Source organism: Chelonoidis abingdonii, chromosome 10 (assembly GCF_003597395.2).
Source record: "Chelonoidis abingdonii isolate Lonesome George chromosome 10, CheloAbing_2.0, whole genome shotgun sequence".
Taxonomy (NCBI): Eukaryota; Metazoa; Chordata; order Testudines; family Testudinidae; genus Chelonoidis; species Chelonoidis abingdonii.
The window spans coordinates 13,657,812-13,678,567 of NC_133778.1; the positions used below are offsets into that span (position 1 = coordinate 13,657,812).

Genomic DNA, 20,756 nt, shown 5'->3' on the forward strand with positions numbered 1-20,756 from the left:
TGACTGTCAGGAAGGCCCTGTCATAGTATACTTTCCTCAATCTGAACCTTAGAGTCCAAAAATGAGGTACTAGCATGAAATCCTCTAAGCTTAATTACCAGCTTAGATCTGATACGGTGCCACCAATCAGAACTCTGAGTGTCTGATGAACTCTAGTCTCCCCAAAAACCTTCCCTGGGGACCCCCAAGACCCAGATTCCTTGAGTCTCACAACAAAGGGGAATAAACCATTTCCCTTCCCCCTCCTTTCTTCCTCCCAGATTCTTCCTGCCCTGAGTACACTAGGAGAGATAGACAGATTCAAGCTCTGTGAATCTAAACAAAGGGATTCCCTCACCCAGAGACATCAGATTCAAGCTCCGTGAATCTAACACAAAGAGGAATTTATTCTTCCCTCCCCCCACCAATTCCTTGTGAGTACAGACCAATTCCCTTAAGCCTCAACTAGGGAAAAATCAAACAGGTCTTAAAAGCAAAACTTTTAATAAAAAGAAAGGAAAAAAGTAAAGTTATCTCTGTAATCTAGATGTAAATACAGGGGTTTTTCAGCTTATAGACAATAGAAAGAAAGCTTTCTCCGCAGAAATACAATTTAAAATACTTTCACCCAAATACACAGTAAAACTCCACCAGCCAGATACACAGTTGCAAATACAGAAAAACAATTAAAAAGACTAAACTGTCTTTCTACCTTTGTACTTACAAAATTGGAACAGAAGATTAGAGAGCCTGTAGGTATGTGTGGTCACTCTCAGAGCCTAGAGAGAACAAAGCAAAACCCCAAAACCACAAACAAAGGCTTCCCTCCACCAAGATTTGAAAGTATCTTGTTTCCTGATTGGTCCTCTGGTCAGGTTTTGTTTGTTAACCCTTTCCAGGTGAAAGAGACATTAACCCTTAGCTATCTGTTTATGACAGGCCCCTCTAGATAGGAGGCAGTACCCACAGCAGCCTCTCTAGCTGCGTAGCCGTAATGGAGACGGTTTATGTTGCCTGTGTGGCCCATTTCCAACTAAGGAAGCACTGCGTTTCCATTCATAGAATTTCCTGCCCATAGTTAAGTTGGGGAGCACCAGGGTTTGCAACTGTGCAATGAAAGACCAGGGTAGAAGTAAAACAAAAGCCCATCAAAATTTCCCCTCTACTGAGGAGATGGGGTTCATATAGTGGAGGGGAAACCAGAGTTAGTGCCGTTAACTCAGGAATTGTACTTACTGTTGAGTGATGTTGTAGGACTTTTTCACTGACCCTTCCCAAACTACAGAGTTCACATGGCAGTAAGCAAAGGGTGGGGGACAATAGAGCAGAGGCAGCACATCTCCTGCTGAACCTCCCATCACACCTGGACCAGCCAATTTATCGAACTGGCCCATGGGTCAGTACTTCCATGAGAGGGTCTCAGAGAAAGTCAACTTTCATAGTCTTAACAAATTCAGCCAGTCATTTGTAATGCGATTTTTTTATATAATTTCCATGTCAATTGATTTTACGATGCCGTGATTATTAGCCTAGCTTCCTGAGGCCACGGTAAATAGATTGCTTCACCGTATAATTCAGTTGATTATGTCAATCATGTTAATTTTCTGTCTGCAGCTAGTTTCAGCCAAATCTTTGAGTTTTATTAAAAAAAATGTTAAATTGTTATGGAGAGAGCATAAGGAATTTTTTTTAATAGCATTGCTATAGTTGAAGGTTATAATGTGTTATCATATGCGCCTCTTTTTCCCAGTTTTAATATTTTAAATTGCATCAGCCTGAAGTTTGGCTCTCAAACTCTCAGCTGTAATGCAATTTGCTCTTTTTTTTTTGTTTAATACAAAATAGTAGTAAATCCTTAGAGCTTCAAAAAAAATATTTCTGAGAACTACTTAGATCTGCTTTCCAAGGCTTTTTAATCCAGTCTATTTTTTTTAAGTATAACTTTACATAATGCAGATCCAATTAAAAATGGACGCTAAGTTGCAGAGCCATCCTGTGGTCCAGCAATAAGAGATTGATTTCCATTACTTTCTAAAAGGCACCATTTCCTAATGCTGGCTTCCTGCTGCTTTCCGTATCTCTCACTCTCTTTCTCTTGAGTTAGTTCATTGGCGCCACTAATAATTCCTTGTGTTCTGTAGCTTGTGACTTTTAAAAATAACAGCTTGGGATTTTCAGAGCATGTAGACAGAATCACTTAATGTAGCATTAGTGCTAACCCCAAGTGTTCAAAAATCACAAGTCAATCTACAAACATTTATGAGACAGTTGTTTGTTTTTTTTGTTAAATAATAAATTTTAGGTTCTTTTTATTTTCCTTCTGGTTTGAGGGCCTTCTATGGGCCAACGTTTTCAAGTTTTTTCTCTGCAACCCTGAGGGCTAGAATTGAACTTAATAGCAGACTGTCCATTTTTTTTTTCAATCGCCTTGCTTTAAAAAAGAATAATCACCAAATCTTGCAAAATTGATGGTAACATTATGAGTTAGCAATGCTGATACGGGTAGAGTTTACCATGCTGGATTGACAAGAACAAGCAGCTGTGAATAAGTGGAAATGAACAGTGTTAAGACTACAGGCTAACATTTTTAAAAATGCAAAGTGACTTAGGACCTTACATCTCATTTTCAAAAGTGATTTAGGCACTTAGGACCAGATTTTCCAAGGTATTTAGGTACCTTATGGTATTGTCAAAAAGCCTAAGCAGTTCAGGCAACTTAGGTGCTTTTTCAAATGTCATTAGGTGCCTAAATATCTTGGAAAATCTGGTCCTTAGAGGTTAAATCTTGTTCACGTTCAATGAGACTTAAAATCCTAAATGTCTAAGGGCCAGATTTTTAAAGATAGTTAGGTCTAAAGATGCAGATAGGCACCGAGTGAGATTTTGAAAAGGGGCTTAACTTGTATTGAAATCAATAGACTGTAGGTGCCTAGGTGTCTATTTGCATTTTAGATGTCCTTATAGTTTTAAAAATCTGGCCCTAATTCACTTTTGAAAATGGGACTTTAGGCTCCTAAATTAATTAGGTGCTTTTGAAAATTTTATCCACAAGGCTTTGTTAAAAACATTTAGAGAAGAAGAAGTTGACCCAAATGAAATGAGGAAAAAAGATTTAAACTTTTTTCTGGGATAAACTAGGGTACAATTTTGATTATTTAAAAAAAATGAAAAATAATATTTAAATACATAATGGTTATGTACTTACAGTTACCCCTTAACAGTTTTGCAAAGAAGCCAGTGGTTTGGTGGTAGCTGAATGCTTTTTCAATAATGGGATTAAGAAAAGTATTGAGAAGCAGCTAAAACCAATTATTCTGTATCCCCCCCTTACAGTGCTTTTTAAACTTTAAACTCCCCTCAGTAATTTGTAAACACACTCTCTCTGTGCCCAGACAATCTCACTTCCCGGGGGTGGGGAAAGGGGTTCTCTAGGGAACTCTGGAGCCTAGCAGCAGCTGGGTAAGTAGAATCTAGCAACACCTACCTCTTTTTGAAGGAAGATTTCCCACCTGGGAGGCAACGAGTCGGCAGCAGCAGCAGCAGTACAGTGACATTGCTGTAAACCTCACTTCCTGGCTTAGCCTCCAGTGTTGTGCAAGCTTGTGTTAAAGTTCTATTGATTTTTCTTTAGTTTTCTTTTTTATTTTGCTTTGTTTTTGAATGTAGATATCCCAGAATACATGATTCTCCTTGCTGGTCTGGCTGGTTTGTTCCTCATTCACTTTAATTTTTCTACATGTTTCGGGAATGAAAAATGACAACACAAACCCCACGAGATATTGATCACTCATAATTATGGATGGATACAAACTTTGGATCAGGATTTTGAACATTGTCATCCAGTGAGTGTCACTGTTCCCATTTCAGGTTCTGTTCAGAGTATTATGATGGAGAACTTTCACAGCCTTTAAATTCAAACCTAGCTCTAGATACAGAGCTCCCTTAAATTCTTGCAGTTCTCTGAGTGGCTCTCCATATTGCCATTTATGGGTACTGCACCACCTTGTGGTGTCTCACAATAAAAATCTCTTGCGGCAGGGTCAGTTAGTGCACTGCCACACTCCTCATGCCTGTCCCCTCAGCATCACGGTGCACTGAGAGCAAGGCTCCTTCCCACCAACTTCCCCCACCAGCCTGGATGGATACGAACTGCTCCGGTCTCTTCAGAGTCACAGTGTCTTACTGCTAGAAATAGTCTGTGTTAGCTCGTTTTGATTGGTTAGTGAATTAGGCTTTCTGTGGGTTCCAGGTGATAGAGGAACTGAAGAAACAGAATTAGCCAGGATTCAAGAAGTGGGCTTCCTGTCCAGCTGTCTGCCCAGCATCTGATGAACATGCAGTGCCTCAAGTGCCTGGGAGAAGGAGACTCGCCTTCTGAGTGTTGGATTTGCTGAATCTTTAATCCCAGAGCATGCCAGGATAGAAAGACTCACTTGCAACTCCTTTTCCTAAAGGAAGCCCTTGAGGCTAGATCTTTTGGACCTGATCAAGACTCAGATCCTAGGTCAAACAGAGCAGTCTCTGTTCCTGTGGCTACCAGTAGCTCCAAGCAACTGGAGATCTTCAAGTCCTGATGGGGTCTGACTTGGTGCCTGCAGCTCCCTCAGTCAAGCCTCTAAGGCTACAGATGTCCAAATCGAGGGCCATGTGGTCGGCTCCATTGGCCCCTGTTTAAGAGAGGTTGAAAGAGTTTGGCCACTCTCACCATTGCCATATCTTGTGCTTCCCAACTAAGCGACCCCAATGGAAACCTTGCATCTGTGGGACCAGGGCTGGTTCTGACTTCCACTTCCGCATCCAAGAAGTTGGAATTGCTCAGTGTGTCAGAAACTGGGTCATCAGTGCCTCTGGTTCCGTCCGTTGTGGAAAAGGAGGCTGGAAGACCAAAAAACAGCCATGCCGGTCAGTGTTAGCAGTGCCAATTCCCATGCATCAGAACTGTTGGATTCATCAGATGCTGACAAGACTGCTATGATTACCTGGCAGAGAGCCGTTCCATCTTTCATAGCCAGGCATAAGGGAGTTGTATGGAATGTTGAATCTGATGTCATTTTTGGATCCGCTGTCAGTTCTTCGATTGGTTCTGATTATGTTCTCAGTTCCAGAAGACTCTGTCACCATGATATCCCAGGTTCACCTGCCCGCTCTGTTTGCTTCACTGATTCTGAGTGGGAAATCACTGGGGCTTCAAAAGGAGACATATTTCCCTAGTTCCGAGGTCATCTTCCCCATCTGCTGTTAAAAGGAGGAGGCCAGAAGACACTGTCGGTCTTCCCTAGAATCACCCTTTGCTTCCTTTACCTTGGACCTCTGCAGAGTCTCTCCAAGGAGCCAGATCTCCATTTTTCCCTTTGCATCCACTATTATCAGCATTACATTCCATATTGGATCCAGACTCAAATCCTAACCAGGAGGAAGATAGAGGATGAATACACAGACCAATGGCTCACTTCATACCACTCTGTGGTCCTCTTCCTCATTTCCAAACCCTAATTGTTGGGGAGACTGGCAATCTGGGACCTATAGCCTTACTGGAAGCCATCTCATTAGTTTAATTACTGTTCGAGTGGATAGAGAGGTAATGTTTCATCTGTTAAGGATTTAGCAGTCCAGAAGTCTTGAATTCCACTCCTCTGAATCTGTTGACATTACAGACAGTGATGCCTTAAACACTGTTTGAAGAAGAGGACAAGGAGGTACCTTCTGTCTTCAGTCAGGAGCATTTGAAAATGGACTATAAGCAGGGAGTTGGACTAGATTACCTCCTGAGGTCCCTTCCAACCCTGATATTCTATGATTCTGTGATAAACCTGATTTATCACTGGATGAACACGTGGGGGTGGCTTTGTCCTCCTCTCCTTCCGAGGACACTATGGAATTCCATAACTTTGTGAATATTATAGGGTCCACTTCAAATCTTTCTGCATTGCCTGCAGAAGAGACTTGTCACTTGGTCTGTGATATTCTCGCAGCTACTTCAACTAGTAAAATATCTGTACCCATTATGGATGGAGTGCTACAGCTGGCGAAATCCATGTGGACCACGCCTGCTTCTTGCCAAACTGTTTCTAAGAAAACTGACAAGCTGTCTCAGATGCCCTCTGAGGGGCTTTCCTATTTTCACAGGCACCCTGTCCCTAAGGTAGCTGCTTCCAGTAACACAGCAAGATCTGGACTATCATATCTCACCCCAGCCAATAAAGAGGGGGAAAGGATTGATTTGTTAGAGAGAGAGATATTCTCTTAATCATCCCTCTCTATGAGTGGCTAATTATCAGGCGGTCATTGCCTGTTACCAATTACATCTCTAGGAAAGTATGAGTGTTTTTACCGGACTTGCCTGATAACAGAAGAAGGTTGGTGAGAACCATTTTAATGCAGGTCCAGGATGTAGTCAATCATACACCCAGCACCTCATTTCATGCTTCAGACTCTGCTGCCAGAGCACTTGTGTCTGCTTTGACTATCACATGGCACACATGGCTTCATTTCTCCTGCCTAGCTATGGCCTCTAGAATTAAGCTGGAGGATCTTCCTTTTGAAGGCAGGGGTTCTTTTAATTGAGAAGAGGGACGAATTGCTGGGACAACTGAAGAACCTAAGATTGACAGCTCGCTCTCTGGGTTTGATTCCTTCTGCTAAAGGAATCTTATCCTTTGGTGACCCAGCAATACCAGTATCCTCCCAGGGACACTGTAGGAAAAGACTTTTGAAGCCAAGATCCAAATCTAAACAAACTGCTTCCTCATTAGTGTCATGGTCACAGCATAACAAGCATCCGTTTTGAAGGGACAATCAGGAGCTGAGAACCAGTCAGATGAGACCAATGTACCCTTTCCTTTGGAGACAGGCTAGTCAACTTCAGCAACAAATGGAGGCAAATTACAGTGGCGCAATTGGTTCTAGAGACTGTAGAAAGAGGCTATGCTGTACAACTAAGAATTTTGCCTCTTCCCAACTCCCCTACCCTCCTTCTTCAGGGACTCTTCTCCTGAAGTGATGTTTTTCACAGAAGTGAAAAAAATACTTCTGATAGAAGCAGTTGAAAAGGTTCCTGAATACCTGAGGGGTCAGGGATTTTACTCCCTGGTGCAGAAGAAGGATTGGTTTTTGGTTTTTTTGTTTTGTTTTGTTTTGTTTTTTTTTGTTTGGTTGGTTTTTGGCTGACACTGGATTTAAAGGATTTAAATGAATACATTTTGAAGTTTTGATTCCACATGTTGGATTCTGGCCACCATAATCCCTTTGCTGTTGGTCATGGATTGGTTCACAACTCTCAATTCAAAAGACATATTTCTATTCTGAAAAATCATTGCAAGTATGTTCGATTTGTGGTGGGCAATCACCATATCCTGTTCAGGGTCTTCCATTTGGCCTTTCAGGGGCACCCAGACTTTTTACAAAATGTCTCTTTGTGGTAGCAGCTTACCTGAGGAATGGGTGTATTTTTGTTTACCCCTATTCAGATGACTGGCTGCCAAAGTTGTCCTTACGTGAGGATCCATTAAACCATATGGTCTTCACCACTAATCTCTTTTCAGACCTCAAGCTCTTTCTCAGCCACCCAAAGTCAATCCTCTGCCCTTCACAAAAGATCCCTTTTCTAGGAGCCATACTGGAGTCCATAGAAGGCAGAGCTTTTCTGCTAGAGGGTGCTGGATTCAGTCAGGCGATGCTTCAATCTCTAGACAACGAGGACTCTGTTCCCACCTCCAGATTAGCTGCAACACTGCTTGTCAGACTGTCCCATCAGTGGGAATATCAGAGCCACTAGAAGCAGAAATGAAGGTTTCTTACTTGAAACCGGAGTTCTTCAAGATAGTTCTGCATAGTCACCCTTCCCACCCACCTTCCCCTCTCTGTCTGAGTCCTTGTTGTTCTCGGTCTCTGGCTTTGTGGTGGAAGGAAATGAGGTGGTAACAGCACTCAGACCCCTTTTTGGCCCTGTCCTCAGTAGATCTTGATGCTGAGGGGAGTGGTTAGAATGGGGGGAATGGGAGCACTATAGTTTACACTGCTAGAAGAGGCTTTTACCGTAAGGCACAGCTTGGTGGTGCAGTACCCATTAATGTGAATATGCAGGGCCATCTCAAAGCACTCTGATTATAGGTAGGTAACCTTCATGTATTCAAAACTGGGCATTGATTTGAACCAAACCTAACCATATGGCAACATTTGTGGCCATACTAACTCTTTCACTTAAAAAAAAAAAAAGGTTGATAGTATAGCAGTAACACTTTTTATGACTATGAATTTCTGAGACTTTTCTGAAGCTATAATCTGAAATTAATCAAATGTCTTTATTCCAGAAATTAAGTTGTAAATTTCCTAAAATCGTGGTTTCTCTCTAGTTTTTAGGTACTGCTTTATATCAACCAGCTCAAATATCTAGCGAGAATAGTTTTTCATTGATAAATTCTGGCATTTCTGCTTCTAACCCTAGCTCAAAACTAGAAACTGGAGAGCCATAAAGAAATGAAGAGGGGGAAAAAATTAACCATTCATTATAGAACTTACAAAATGATTTAGTGAGATCTGAAAGGGTTAAGCATACAGTGTTTCTCCCATTCCTACCTATAACACCTTGGATTGTTTATTACAGTCATTTCTTGTTATTTTACATCAACCACATGTGCGCTGTGTACTTTAAACAGAGCACTAAGAATTTCACACATTTGTAGTGAAATTTTTGTTAAAATGAGTTGGAAGGTACCCATATTCACATGGGAGTTAACACTGTACCAAACTTTCAGACTACAGTAAAATAGATAGGCTTTCATTAGAAACTTACTTGCACTGATGAGTTTTATTTATCTGTATATACCGATTAATAAATATATTGAATAATGAAATGATACTGAAAAACAGACACAGTCCAGTATGAGGAAATTCTCAGCTGTTTTAAATCAGCGTACTTCCATTGACTTAAATACACCTGCTGAGGATCAGGCCCTATCAGTTAATGTTGCTATGGTAGTTATGTACTGCAGATCACCAGTTGTTCTTGGATATGTTTATTGATTTGCATATCTGTTTTGTGGTTGCATTGATATATGTTTATTTAAAGTAATTTAAATAAGCTCTGCCTGTTCTTCCTACTAGTAAGTTGACAGTAAGTGGATTTGCTTTACAGAAATCTTCCATTTGTGCTGCAATTCAGTTTACATAAGTCACAAAGAAAATATTTTCTATCTGTGAGTTTGTTTTAGTTATCAAAATGGATAAAATTATTCTGTGTGTGTTACTTTTCTCCTTTAGATTTTAAATGATGATTGCTTCTTACCTTCTCTTTGCTTATTTACACCTTTATTCCACACATAAATGTAATGTCTTTAAATAGTTTTTTGCGTTATCTAAAGTTCTAATAGATAGCCAGGGGACTTCACATTGAAAAATGGGTTCATTTACACTATAAACATCCTTTATTTTCTTAAATATAGTTTTTACATATGAGAAATCAGTAATTTATTAAAATACGTCTAGCGGAGAAAGTTGGTAGCGGGTTTTGGGGGGGATTTTTTTTTTTGGAACACTTGAAAAATATTTTCCATACACAAGCAATGATCTACTTTTGAACAAAGTGGTCAATTAAGGTTAATTATAGGAGTGTAGCATCATTACTCCTCTGCCAAAGACAGCTTGAAGCAAAATGTGCAGACATTCCACATCCAGTGGTCTATAGGGTTTCCTGTAAACTATTGACTTCTCCCATTTTTTCCCATTAAACAAAGTTCCTGTGCACTATGGTCTACAGGCAGACTGTGGTGTGCTGTGATCCTGTCATAGTACAAGCCAAATGAGATTAATTGGCTTCATATGTGAGTGTGGTTTGATTAGCATTTATTTGTACCACATTGGCACTTAGAAGGCTCAACCAATTTAGAAGGTATCATAGGGGTAGCCGTGTTAGTCTGGATCTGTAAAAAGCAACAAAGAGTCCTGTGGCACCTTATAGACTAACAGATGTATTGGAGCATGAGCTTTCGTGGGTGAATACCCACTTCGTCAGATGCATCAGGTGCCACGAGACTCTTTGTCGCTTTTAACCAATTTAGAGGCTCTATTGCACTGCATCGACATATGGCAAGAGACTGTGGCACCAGAGAGCTTCCACTATAAAGAGACAAGATAGCCAAAAGTTGTGAAGAGAAACAGAGGTAAAGCGATTTGCCCAAGGTGAGTGTTAGAACTGGGATTTGCCCAAGGTGAGTGTTAGCCAGATTTCCTGACTCTCAATCTAGTGCCCTGACCACTGCTACACTGCCTCTTGTTATCCTGAAAGACACCTATTTGTTTCAGAAAGTGGTGCCGGTGATTAAAGAAGTAGCACTTTTTAACTTGGTCAGTACTGAAGCAGTGACCCATCATGTCATGAGGGAGCTCAGCGCTGCTGCAGGTGAATTAAAACTCAAGTATTTTGGGTGAGACTCAGAACTCTGGTCCTAGTCACGTATCATCGTTCTTAAGCCACAAACTGTTGTTTGTCAGAGCAGTAGCGTTCATCCCCATATGTTGGGCAAATTCGAGTTTGGTTACTAAATTCTGCCCACCTGAATTCCATCTGCTATTTCAGTCAGAAACACCATTTCTCACTTTCTGTCCGTTGCATAGCAGGGCTGCATTTCATCCAGAGGCAGTTGGCTTTGATTAAGTGATTCCTGTGTGTAGTCTATATACCAGATCAATTATATAGTGCTTTGGGATCCTTCAGTATGAGAAGCAGGGCTGTAAAGAGAAGATCAGTATGAGTTTGTGGAGAAACAACCTGTATGTTTCATCTTACAGAAAATAAAACCGAGCCCTCGGTGAGCTTTTCTGATTTCTTACTGAGAACTCCAAAAACCGTCTTTTTCAGCCTTTTAATACAATGAATATAATGAGGGATTCATGTTTTAATTAGACAGAGTTCAGTAGGTTCAATCTAGCTATTATATTGAAGAGCACTATCTGGTTGCTGACTTACTGACTTTGAATCACCAGGAATTTAGGGAATTGTATCTGTTTTGATAAGTATCAACTTGCATGTTTTATGAGTGTGGACCAATAGTTCTTTCACTGGGAGAAGACGACTTGGTACTTAACAGGATAAAATGTAGAGGATTTGATTTTGATTTATTTTTTTTTGGTAATGTGGAAGACCTTGGGCTCAATCCTAATGCCACTGAAGTCAGTTAGGAAAGGAAATGTCCCCTGGTTAATGCAGCTTTTATGTGCCACAATTGCTTATGCTTTAAAGAACACGGTGATACGAAGTACTGAGAAACAGAAGATACTCAGTTGGTTCCTGACACATTAGATCAAATTTAACCCTGGCATAGATGAGGGTAATGCCATTGAAGGCTTACAAAAGGGCTGAATGTAGTCCTTTTGGTCTGAAATTTGGGCTAGAGTGTAGCATTTCGGAAAACATGTAGAAGCCTGCAGTGTGGTATGTTACAGTACGTGACCTATATGCTGCTCTAATAGGCCCATTTAGCAGCATTGGCTACCTGGGTGCTAGTTGAGGGGAAAATATGGCTCTATGATTTTGCTCAACTAACTCTGAGTATCTACGTATTGTTACATACTGCTGTCATTCTTTACGAAAAACTACATTAAAACCGATTGATATCACAATAGGCTTTTTCCCAGCCAGTCATCAACCTTTGCTAACTCCCTGAAAATGAGAGATTCAGGATTTGCGCTGACTTCCCAGGGTTAAGAGAACAAATCCTCATAAATCCAGACATATCTGTCCTACCACCTGAGCATTTTCATGTTCCTTTGTAGATGGGATATTACATAGGACTTGAGTGACCACGGCCTAGAGGTTATTTCAGAGAATCAGATGTTCTCTTCTTAATACTCCGTTGTCTTTATTGATTTGTTTTTTTTTAATATCCCTGTTCATTTTAAACAGCTCTCTCTTGACAGCTGATTCCTCTGTCCTTTCCAGTGACAAAGACAGTGTGTGCAGAGCAATGTGATGGACGTTGCTACGGGCCGTACGTCAGTGACTGCTGCCATCGGGAATGCGCTGGAGGCTGTTCCGGACCTAAAGACACTGATTGCTTTGTATGTTTGGGAGTTACCTAATTTCTCTCATCCCACCGGCCACAGTGCAAGTGCTTATGCTTTAATCCATGAAATTCATGATTTTTTGTCACCTTTAATTGAATTGCCTATGCGTTTCAAGCTTTCAGCTGCACATTTTATCATTTCATATTTTTCCTATTACATTTGCATTACTTATCAGCTTATATTACTCATTAAAAGATTTATGAGATTTACAAATACAGATTTATATGCTAATCTTTGTGATTTTTATCTTTCATTTTTCTAAAATTAGCTTTTATAGATGATGGGGAGTTTTTATAGGCATTTATCATTACATTTTGCGCTGAAGGGTTTATATATATATATATATATACGCACACATATGTAATGTATTTTGCATTGCATATTTTTTGTCTGAAGTTTGAGAATACAATTTGGCTTCCTAGTTAAAGATGGGTTTTTTTTATGCTTCCTAGGCTGTCTTTAAACAAATTCACCTATTCAACTGGGGTGTGCCTCTTAGAAGAAAGAGAAGAACAAATGTTTCTTAGTCACTAAAATCCAAATGCTCACAATACATCCTTTCAAAAAGAAAAAGGTTTAAAACTGAATCAGGAGCTTAATTTTCTCAAACAGACATTCTCAATATGGCCAGATTCTTTCCAGATGCAGTCAATTAGTTGTGTAACTCTAATTATTACCGTGGAAAGAATTCATGTACCTCTACCTCACAAAGATACACAGTCTGTTAATATCTTCAGTGGAAGCTGGGTGCATACCTAAATTTGCCCGAGTAATTTCAGGTTAGGTTCTGAACTAACTTGTGCTAATATACCAGCACAGAAGGTGATGTTTTCAGAGGAAATGGAAGCCGAACTCTTAGACCTTTTTGAAAATCTCTGTCAGATAGCATAAGGAAAGACCATCGTGCATGGTGCAATCTGTGCTAATCTTGTATATTTTATTTTATAGCCCAATAGATAGTATTGGAGTGGCTAGAATGTATGTGTACATTTGCCACTCTTGGGTGGAAGCAGAACTATTCAACTAAAAAGAACAGGAGTACTTGTGGCACCTTACAGACTAACAAATTTATTTGTGCATAAGCTTTCATGGGCTACAGCCCACTTCATTGGATGCATAGAATTGAACACACAGAAAGAAGATATTTATACAGACAGAGAACATGAAAAGGTGGAAGTAGCCATGCCAACTGTAAGAGGCCAATCAACTGACATGAGCTATCAACAGCGGGAGAAAAAAAAACTTTGAAGTGATAACTATTCAACTGTGTCACAGGCCCACAAATCTTCTCCTTCAGCTCTAGTGACGAGGGCCTGTGCTTTGCAGTATACAGGGCTAGTTCTATCCCTGTCACCACGGTGACCTTCTGAGTGGCTTTGGAGTGCAGCACAGTGACAGCCATCACATTACTGCTACTTGTATTACAGCAGCAAGCAACTAAAGCTGCCAACTGTGATCGGGGCCCTATTTAACACAGTACTGAAAATACACATAGTGGGCGTTGTTCAAAGTTAACTGGAAGTCAGTGGAAGTCCTTATGTTGACTTCAGTGGGCTTTCCATCAGACAGTCCCTGTCCCCCACAGTCTAACTAGACAAACTATGAGAGAAAGTATTATTACCCATTTTACAATTGGGAGACTGGTTAAGTAACTTGCACAAGGCCACTTCAGAAGTCTGTGGCAGAGCTATGACTTGATGCCATATCTTCTGAGTCCCAGTCTGTCACTTTCACTACACACTGATCCTTCCTGAAGTCTTAGGAGGCCATGTATTTGTTACAGTACTATTTCTGTAACACCACCATGCACAGGAGAAAATGTGATTTCTATGGGCCATTGAACACTCCACATTTTTCTGGAGCTTCTCTGTAGCAATTATGGAAATGCCTGTGCTTAAAATCATGTTAGCACTTTTGTGCTGCTCCAGTATGAAAATAGAAAGGGCGCCAGGGGGATGCCAGGGGCCTTTAGTATAAATAAAAATCAAAGCCTTAGCGTTCAACAGCTTTGAGAACAACTCATTTCATTCCTATCATGTGCTGGGCTAGAAGTAGTACCCTTTTGGGCTATAATGGGGGAGATGCAGAAGATGTCTTGGAGAAAATGTAGCTATTTATTTTTGAATTGAGATGTACATCTTGATATTTCCCTTTGCATTTTTGTTTTGTTTTGCTTTCATATGCATCTTGGGCACATTTAGAAACAAGCACTGTAAGTTTTGCATATGTTAGTGAAACAATTATGAGGGTACACAAAGTTTTACGGTCATAAATTAAAACTTCCTGAGTCTTCTAGATTGGTTTTTAATAGATTCTTCCTGGAAAGTGTCATCTCTTTGAATAATGTATTGTTGGTGTGCCTCATTCTGATTATGCATTTACTAAGTCATCACCAGAGGATTGTCATGTTTGTGATGAAGTACTTGCTAAGACAACAGTGGATGTAGAAAATGTGCTGAGGAAACAAAGTAAATTAGTATTTATTAATAAACTAAAGTACAGTTCCTGATGCGTTAAGAAATCCTTTGGCACATTATGGCAGTCTCTCAAAGCCTGTAATAATATCCTGTTGTAAAAATGTTTTTAATATTTGCTGGGAAAAGTTCTCCCATCCTTCTTCACTCACTGGCATTCATTAATCTGTGCATTCACCTTTGAAAGCAAGCCAATACCCATCCTGTGGCATAGCTGTTTCACTGTATTTACATACATGGGTTTAATGATGTTCTCAGATCTGGGGTGAAAATAAATCTGGAGTGGAGACACGATTCTCCTTTTCGGGCCTGATCCAACCATAGAACTTACCTTTATTGGGAATTAACTAAATCAAATGCACTGCTTCTGGTGAATTAATCCTAGAGCTGTAAAATTACTACCTATTTTCAAATAAATGCTTCTGATGAACCAAAAATGGCAGGTTCGGTTTAGACAGGCTGTCAACTCAAAAGGATCATGGGAACCAAAGAACTCAATGCAAGGCTGATGGTTTCATCCCAACTCTCCCTGGTGGGTCCTCTCCCTTCAGCAGCACTTATATCCCTTTCTAGTTTTCTGGAGGAAGGGTATGATCACCCTCTCCCCTCCTGAAATCTTCAGGTATGACCCGGCTGGCCCCATCCTCATCCCATCTCTGTGATGCCTTCTGAGGCAGCTCAGGCCCTGGTCTGAGGTAAGGGCTTTTAAAAGAGGCAGCAGAGCCAGAGGAACCTTACTCAGTCCTCCTGCTTCTGAATGTGAGAGGAGTGCCCTGAAGTTCCTCCCTGGGTCTGAGGCTGTGACGTTTCTTGCTAGCTCTTCGAAGAAGCAAGACAGAGAGTGGAACCAGCTGGCTATTTGATGACCAGAAGACTGTATCCCAAGGCCAAAGAGGTTTTGAGGCAATCAGGCTGCCAGAAGATCTATACAGTTACACGGGGAGGCACAATCCTGTTGCCAAGATGGCCAACCGTACAGGGAGGATCCCGGGGTAGGATTGGGGTGGCCTCCACTGGCCCAAATTAAGTGCATAAACCTTTCATGTAAAACTTTAAACCAGACAGAATTTTTTTTCTAATTTGAGAGCTTTGCTGTCAGCGTGCCTTATCAGTTATAACTGATAAAATAGGCACAATACAGAATGGTAGAGAATGAAGAAATCAGTGTTTTCTCTAGGTTCAAGTCTTGCATAGGCAATTTATTTTTTTCCCTAGGGTCATCTACTCTTTTTATCCACACACTTGACTCCTCATGTGTCAGGGCCTTGTCCTCTGTCAGTGATGTATGGTGGAGCCTGAATATTGAGTCCTATTATTCCTTCCCAGTGTGTGAATTAACTGACCTGGTTACACTTGCCACTTAGGAAAACGACCCCCTCCAGTGCTAGCGCATGGGAAATACTTATCCTCATTGCTGTCTAATTGGGAGTTTCAGTCCCTCTGTTGAACTGTGCCACGAGAGATCAGAAGGGTGGCCCTCTACAGCATAGATCGTTAGTGTGTGTTCAGCCAGGATATGAGCAGCTTAAGTAGCTGTACGCTGTTGTCAGATTTAGAACTGCCTATCAAGTTTGCCATTAGTTAATTGCTAATAGTAAGAATAATAATAAAAAAAATAAGGCTTCTCTTTTAGAAGATGTATTGGCATCAAGTTCCATTTAAACGGAAAAGGTTCGTATGGGTTCAAAATGGATTGCTCAGGGCTTTGGACATACCCATGCTTTAATAATAATACCTTTAATAATATCTTAAGAAGAAAAGAAGTGGCTAAACGCAGACCAGGAAAAAACAATGTATCCCATCCACTATAATTGCAACAATGCCTTTGAAGGTAATGGATAGTCAAGGTTCTGCTCTAAAGTAAGTCAATTCAAAAGAAGGCATGATTGATCTACTTGCTTTCTCGTGTTGCAGGCCTGCATGAATTTCAACGACAGTGGCGCATGTGTCACTCAGTGCCCCCAGACTTTTGTCTACAATCCCACCACCTTCCAGCTGGAGCACAACCACAATGCCAAATACACCTACGGAGCTTTTTGTGTCAAGAAGTGCCCACGTAAGTTACATGACTACTGCCTTTTTCACGTTGTCATTGAAGTGCAAGTTGTGAAGAAAACTCTATTAAGAAACCATTGCTAAGCAATGTTAAGTTTAGAGCTAAGTAAATAGTGTAATAGCGCCCGGTATGCTCTTTGGCAGTAATACCTTGAAGTTATGTGTTAATCAAAGAGAGTTTCATTTTGGGATGCTGTTCTAAAAATGCCCTGTACTACAGCGAAAGGGCGGGGAGAAGTCTTAAGTGGCTTTCAGTTTTTATGACTAAAACTTATTATATTAATATTCTTAATTGGGCTGTGGTAACCTTAGGAAGTACCCTTTATTGCGTGAAGCAGAAACCTGTGCTAAATGAAAAAGATTGTGTAAAGGTAGAAATTCTAGATTCAGTAAAATAACTTGTTTATCCAAATTATATGCATGCTAGACTTTAATTAACTAGGAGGATATTCAGACATTCTATTTCCTCAAAAAGGATGAAGTCTAGTTAGTTCTGATTTTTCTTCCCCAAATTTAGAAACGAGTCACTAGTTTTGTAACCCACCTTTTCCTTAAATTCAAGTGTTTAATAAATCCACTATTCCAGTTTGAGGTTATCTCTAACTATAAAGGTACGTGGTCTTACTTTATACAGTACAATACAGATTATACAATACAAATTCTGAACACAATCCTTAAGGCGTTAGGAAAAGCATTGAAGCATCACACTACCTAACATATTTTGACAAGGCTATTCTATCCTGTCGTGTCCTGTTTTATTCCAGTTCCCATACTGGGCCCATGACTAGGGTATCTGATTTTTTTCATCATTTTTTTTCCCCCATCTTGCTACTGTGCATCCTTTCATGATACAACCAACTTTAAAATGCATACTAGTCTGAAATCCTCATTATGATGGAATTAAGGTGTCTGTTTCTTAAAGGAAATAAAACTTTAAAAGAACGCTGAAATTAACAAGGGAGACCACCAAGTATCACTCCCATAGAGGGTCCTCCTATTCCACTCTAGAAACTTCTTCCCTCCATTGAAACCCCAGAGTGAGAGCTGGACACACATATTTGCAAGTAATTATTTTAAGGATAATATTCTGGCAGTTTCAATGAATGTTATTCTAAATGATTCATTATTGCCACATGTACCTAAGACCCACCTACTTTACCTTGGGTGCATTCAGGTGCCTACAGGAACTAAGAATCAACACAAATCTCTTCATCTTTTTCTCTAAGTGCCAGGCACCTTTCTTTGACAATGTCTTCTCTCACATAACCATGTAGCTCTGTGTGAGAGAGAGAGCACATGCACTCATAAAAAAAAAATCCAAACAAAACACACACACTGCCCTGCACACACTTTTGCCCTTGGGGAGAGGATGAGAGAAGAACCATGAGACAGATAGTAGTCACATTGCTTAATACTAAGATAATCAGCGTAGTGTAAAGAGCTCTATAGAATAGATGGAGATTGGTGTCATTCCACCTGTAACTGGAAGGCTTTCTTTTTGTCCTATAGGGAAAAGGGCTGGTTTTGTGCTGGGTTGACACATGATATACATTCAGTTTCATCTACCCATGTTTGCAGAAAGTCCTGACCCTCAACCCTAGGTTGTTTTGCAGTTGGCTTGCGAATTATTGCAAATATTGTGCACAGCTCTAATCATGGCATAAAATTAAGTGCAAGTGTAATGCCAGCAAACTCTGGTCCCTGGCAGGTGGGATTGAACCTGGGACCTCTGGAGCTTAGTGCGTGAGCCTCTACTGCATGAACTAAAAGTTAACTGGCTGTTAGCTAAGGCTGTAGAGCAGACTCATTTTATCTCTGTCTCTCTCTTGCTAAGTTGGCTCAGTGCCATTAGATGGGACAGAACACCACACCCAGGAAGTGTGTGAGTTACACAAGTTTATTGGCCACCATTAAAATTATCACGCTGTAGAATTTACCACTACTGTGATATTCCATATAATTGCAATGGGGAAAACCATGATCACTGTGGTAACTATTAAGAACTGTGACTCTTAATATCAAGTACTAAATTCTTCCACTGTTACTTACAGTGAGTAATAACGTACTCTAGGAGTAATGCCATTGATTTCAGCAATAGCTCCATTATGTTAATGGTAGCCAATATACTTGCAGTCTATGGAAACAAAAGATAGCTGGCATATAGGATATTTCCCCCCAAAAAGTCTAAGATAACTCACTGTCTCTTGGTAGTTTCAGGTATTTAAAATTAACAATTCTTCATTATTTTTTCTTTCTGCAGTATGTTTCTTCTCAAGGTACTATATACCGGGACACATGGGTATTGTAGGCATGCATGTGACTTCTGTTGAAGTCCTTCAGACAGATATCTGTCCATTGCTGTTTTTTCAGTAGTTGGATTGAAAAGGGATGACAATATTTTCAAAACATTTTTCAAAATTATATTGAGTAAAATTGGCATAAATGCTTGCCTACATCCTATTTTCAGAGGTGACATAGGCACTGGGGAGAATCTGTCTAGGTAACTTTCAATGGGACTTAGGCTCCTACGTACTTAACTCACTTAGGAGCTCCTGAAAATCTTACCCATCGTTAAAATACTCAAGGCAATAAATAACTGATATTGATTTTCAGACACGCCCCCCAAATCATGCCCCAATATAACTTAATATACTGGCTTGTTTTTGAGCACTGCACTATTTCTTTACAGATAATTTTGTGGTAGATTCCAGCTCTTGTGTGCGTGCCTGTCCCAGCTCCAAGATGGAGGTTGAAGAAAATGGTATAAAGATGTGCAAACCCTGCACTGACATTTGTCCTAAAGGTAGGTTATCATTTATTATAGCTTTGCTTGAATTTACTCTACATTCTAGTAGAGCAAACAGGGTATTACTTTTAAATGAAATGTATTCACGAGTAAGTTCTAGGATATTGGGTACTTTGGGCATCCACAAAATGTAGAACTATGATGGCTGCCATGAGACGAGTATTCCAAAAGATAACGTAATGTAGGATTATCGCTGGACAGTGGTAATATAGTATAAAGGCTCATTTCGTCCTTGGGAAAAGTAGGGATAGTTTTTGGCTGTTTTTGTGGAATAGACCAGTAGGTTTTTGTTACTGGTGGTGTTGGAATTTGTTAACATTCACTAGTTTGAAAGCTTCTCTGTTGGAACCTTTCAGGACCACTTTCAAAGCTCTGATTCTTCACTAGCTTTATTGTCATCTTTGTGGGATGTCCGAACAACCTGCAAGTACAATTGCTGAGTTTCTGCTCTCCCAAAGCAGAGACCTGAGGTTCTTCTGCCTCCTGTCTGAATAGCTTTGAGAGACAAGAGACCCTCTCCTTTCCCTCCAATAGCATTGATGAAATATCTAAATCCCTCCTGTGCCTCAACAGGAAGCCTCCAGGTGGAAACCTGAGTCACTTTGCCTTCCCAACAGCTCTGTGTCTATGGGCAACTTGAGGCTTCTCCTGCTATATGGAGGTTTCAGCAGCAATGGGATCAAAACACTGGCAATTTTCCTTACCACAAACCTGTGTCATAACAGGGGAGATGGCAGCTAGCTCACCAGACAGCTACATAAAATCTGATCCAGTCAGCAAACAGCTACCCCACACAGGGCATCATAAAACAGACAAACACAAGGACTTCTGCCTTATGCTAATCAATACAACAGGCCTTACCACATTCAGAATTTAATGCAAAACTCATCTACACAATGTTGCTTTCCTGCAACAGACACCTCTTTCCCACATAGGAACATGTGCATGTACACACCATTTTCCATTCAAGTTCTCACTCTGACCTGTTGGGAAGAAGGAGAGAAATTACTGATGTTGTTTAAACACCTGGGAGGAGCTCAGATGCTTTGCTGATAGCTGCTACTGTTAGAGCCTAGTTAGGCAGGTAGATAGATATGTTGTCTTAGGGTATGTCTACACTACAGGATTATTCCGATTTTACATAAACCGGTTTTGTAAAACAGATTGTATAAAGTCGAGTGCATGCGGCCACACTAAGCACATTAATTCGGCGGTGCGCGTCCATGTACCGAGGCTAGTGTCGATTTCTGGAGAGTTGCACTGTGGGTAGCAATCCCGTAGCTATCCCATAGTTCCTGCAGTCTCCCCCGCCCATTGGAATTCGGGGTTGAGATCCCAATGCAAAAACTGTTGCGTGTGATTCTGGGTAAATATCATCACTG

At 40.5% G+C, this 20,756-nt stretch overlaps 1 protein-coding gene across 1 annotated transcript in view; it reads left to right on the forward strand.

Annotated features, from left to right (window-relative positions):
• The window catches only part of ERBB4 (erb-b2 receptor tyrosine kinase 4), a 1,039,775-nt gene that overhangs the window by 751,029 nt on the left and 267,990 nt on the right, over positions 1–20,756 (forward strand). Inside the window, exons 6-8 of the mRNA XM_075069950.1 lie at positions 11,915–12,033; positions 16,428–16,569; positions 19,258–19,371. Of these exons, the coding sequence (XP_074926051.1) occupies positions 11,915–12,033; positions 16,428–16,569; positions 19,258–19,371 (375 nt within the window). The remainder of the gene's footprint in view (positions 1–11,914; positions 12,034–16,427; positions 16,570–19,257; positions 19,372–20,756) is intronic.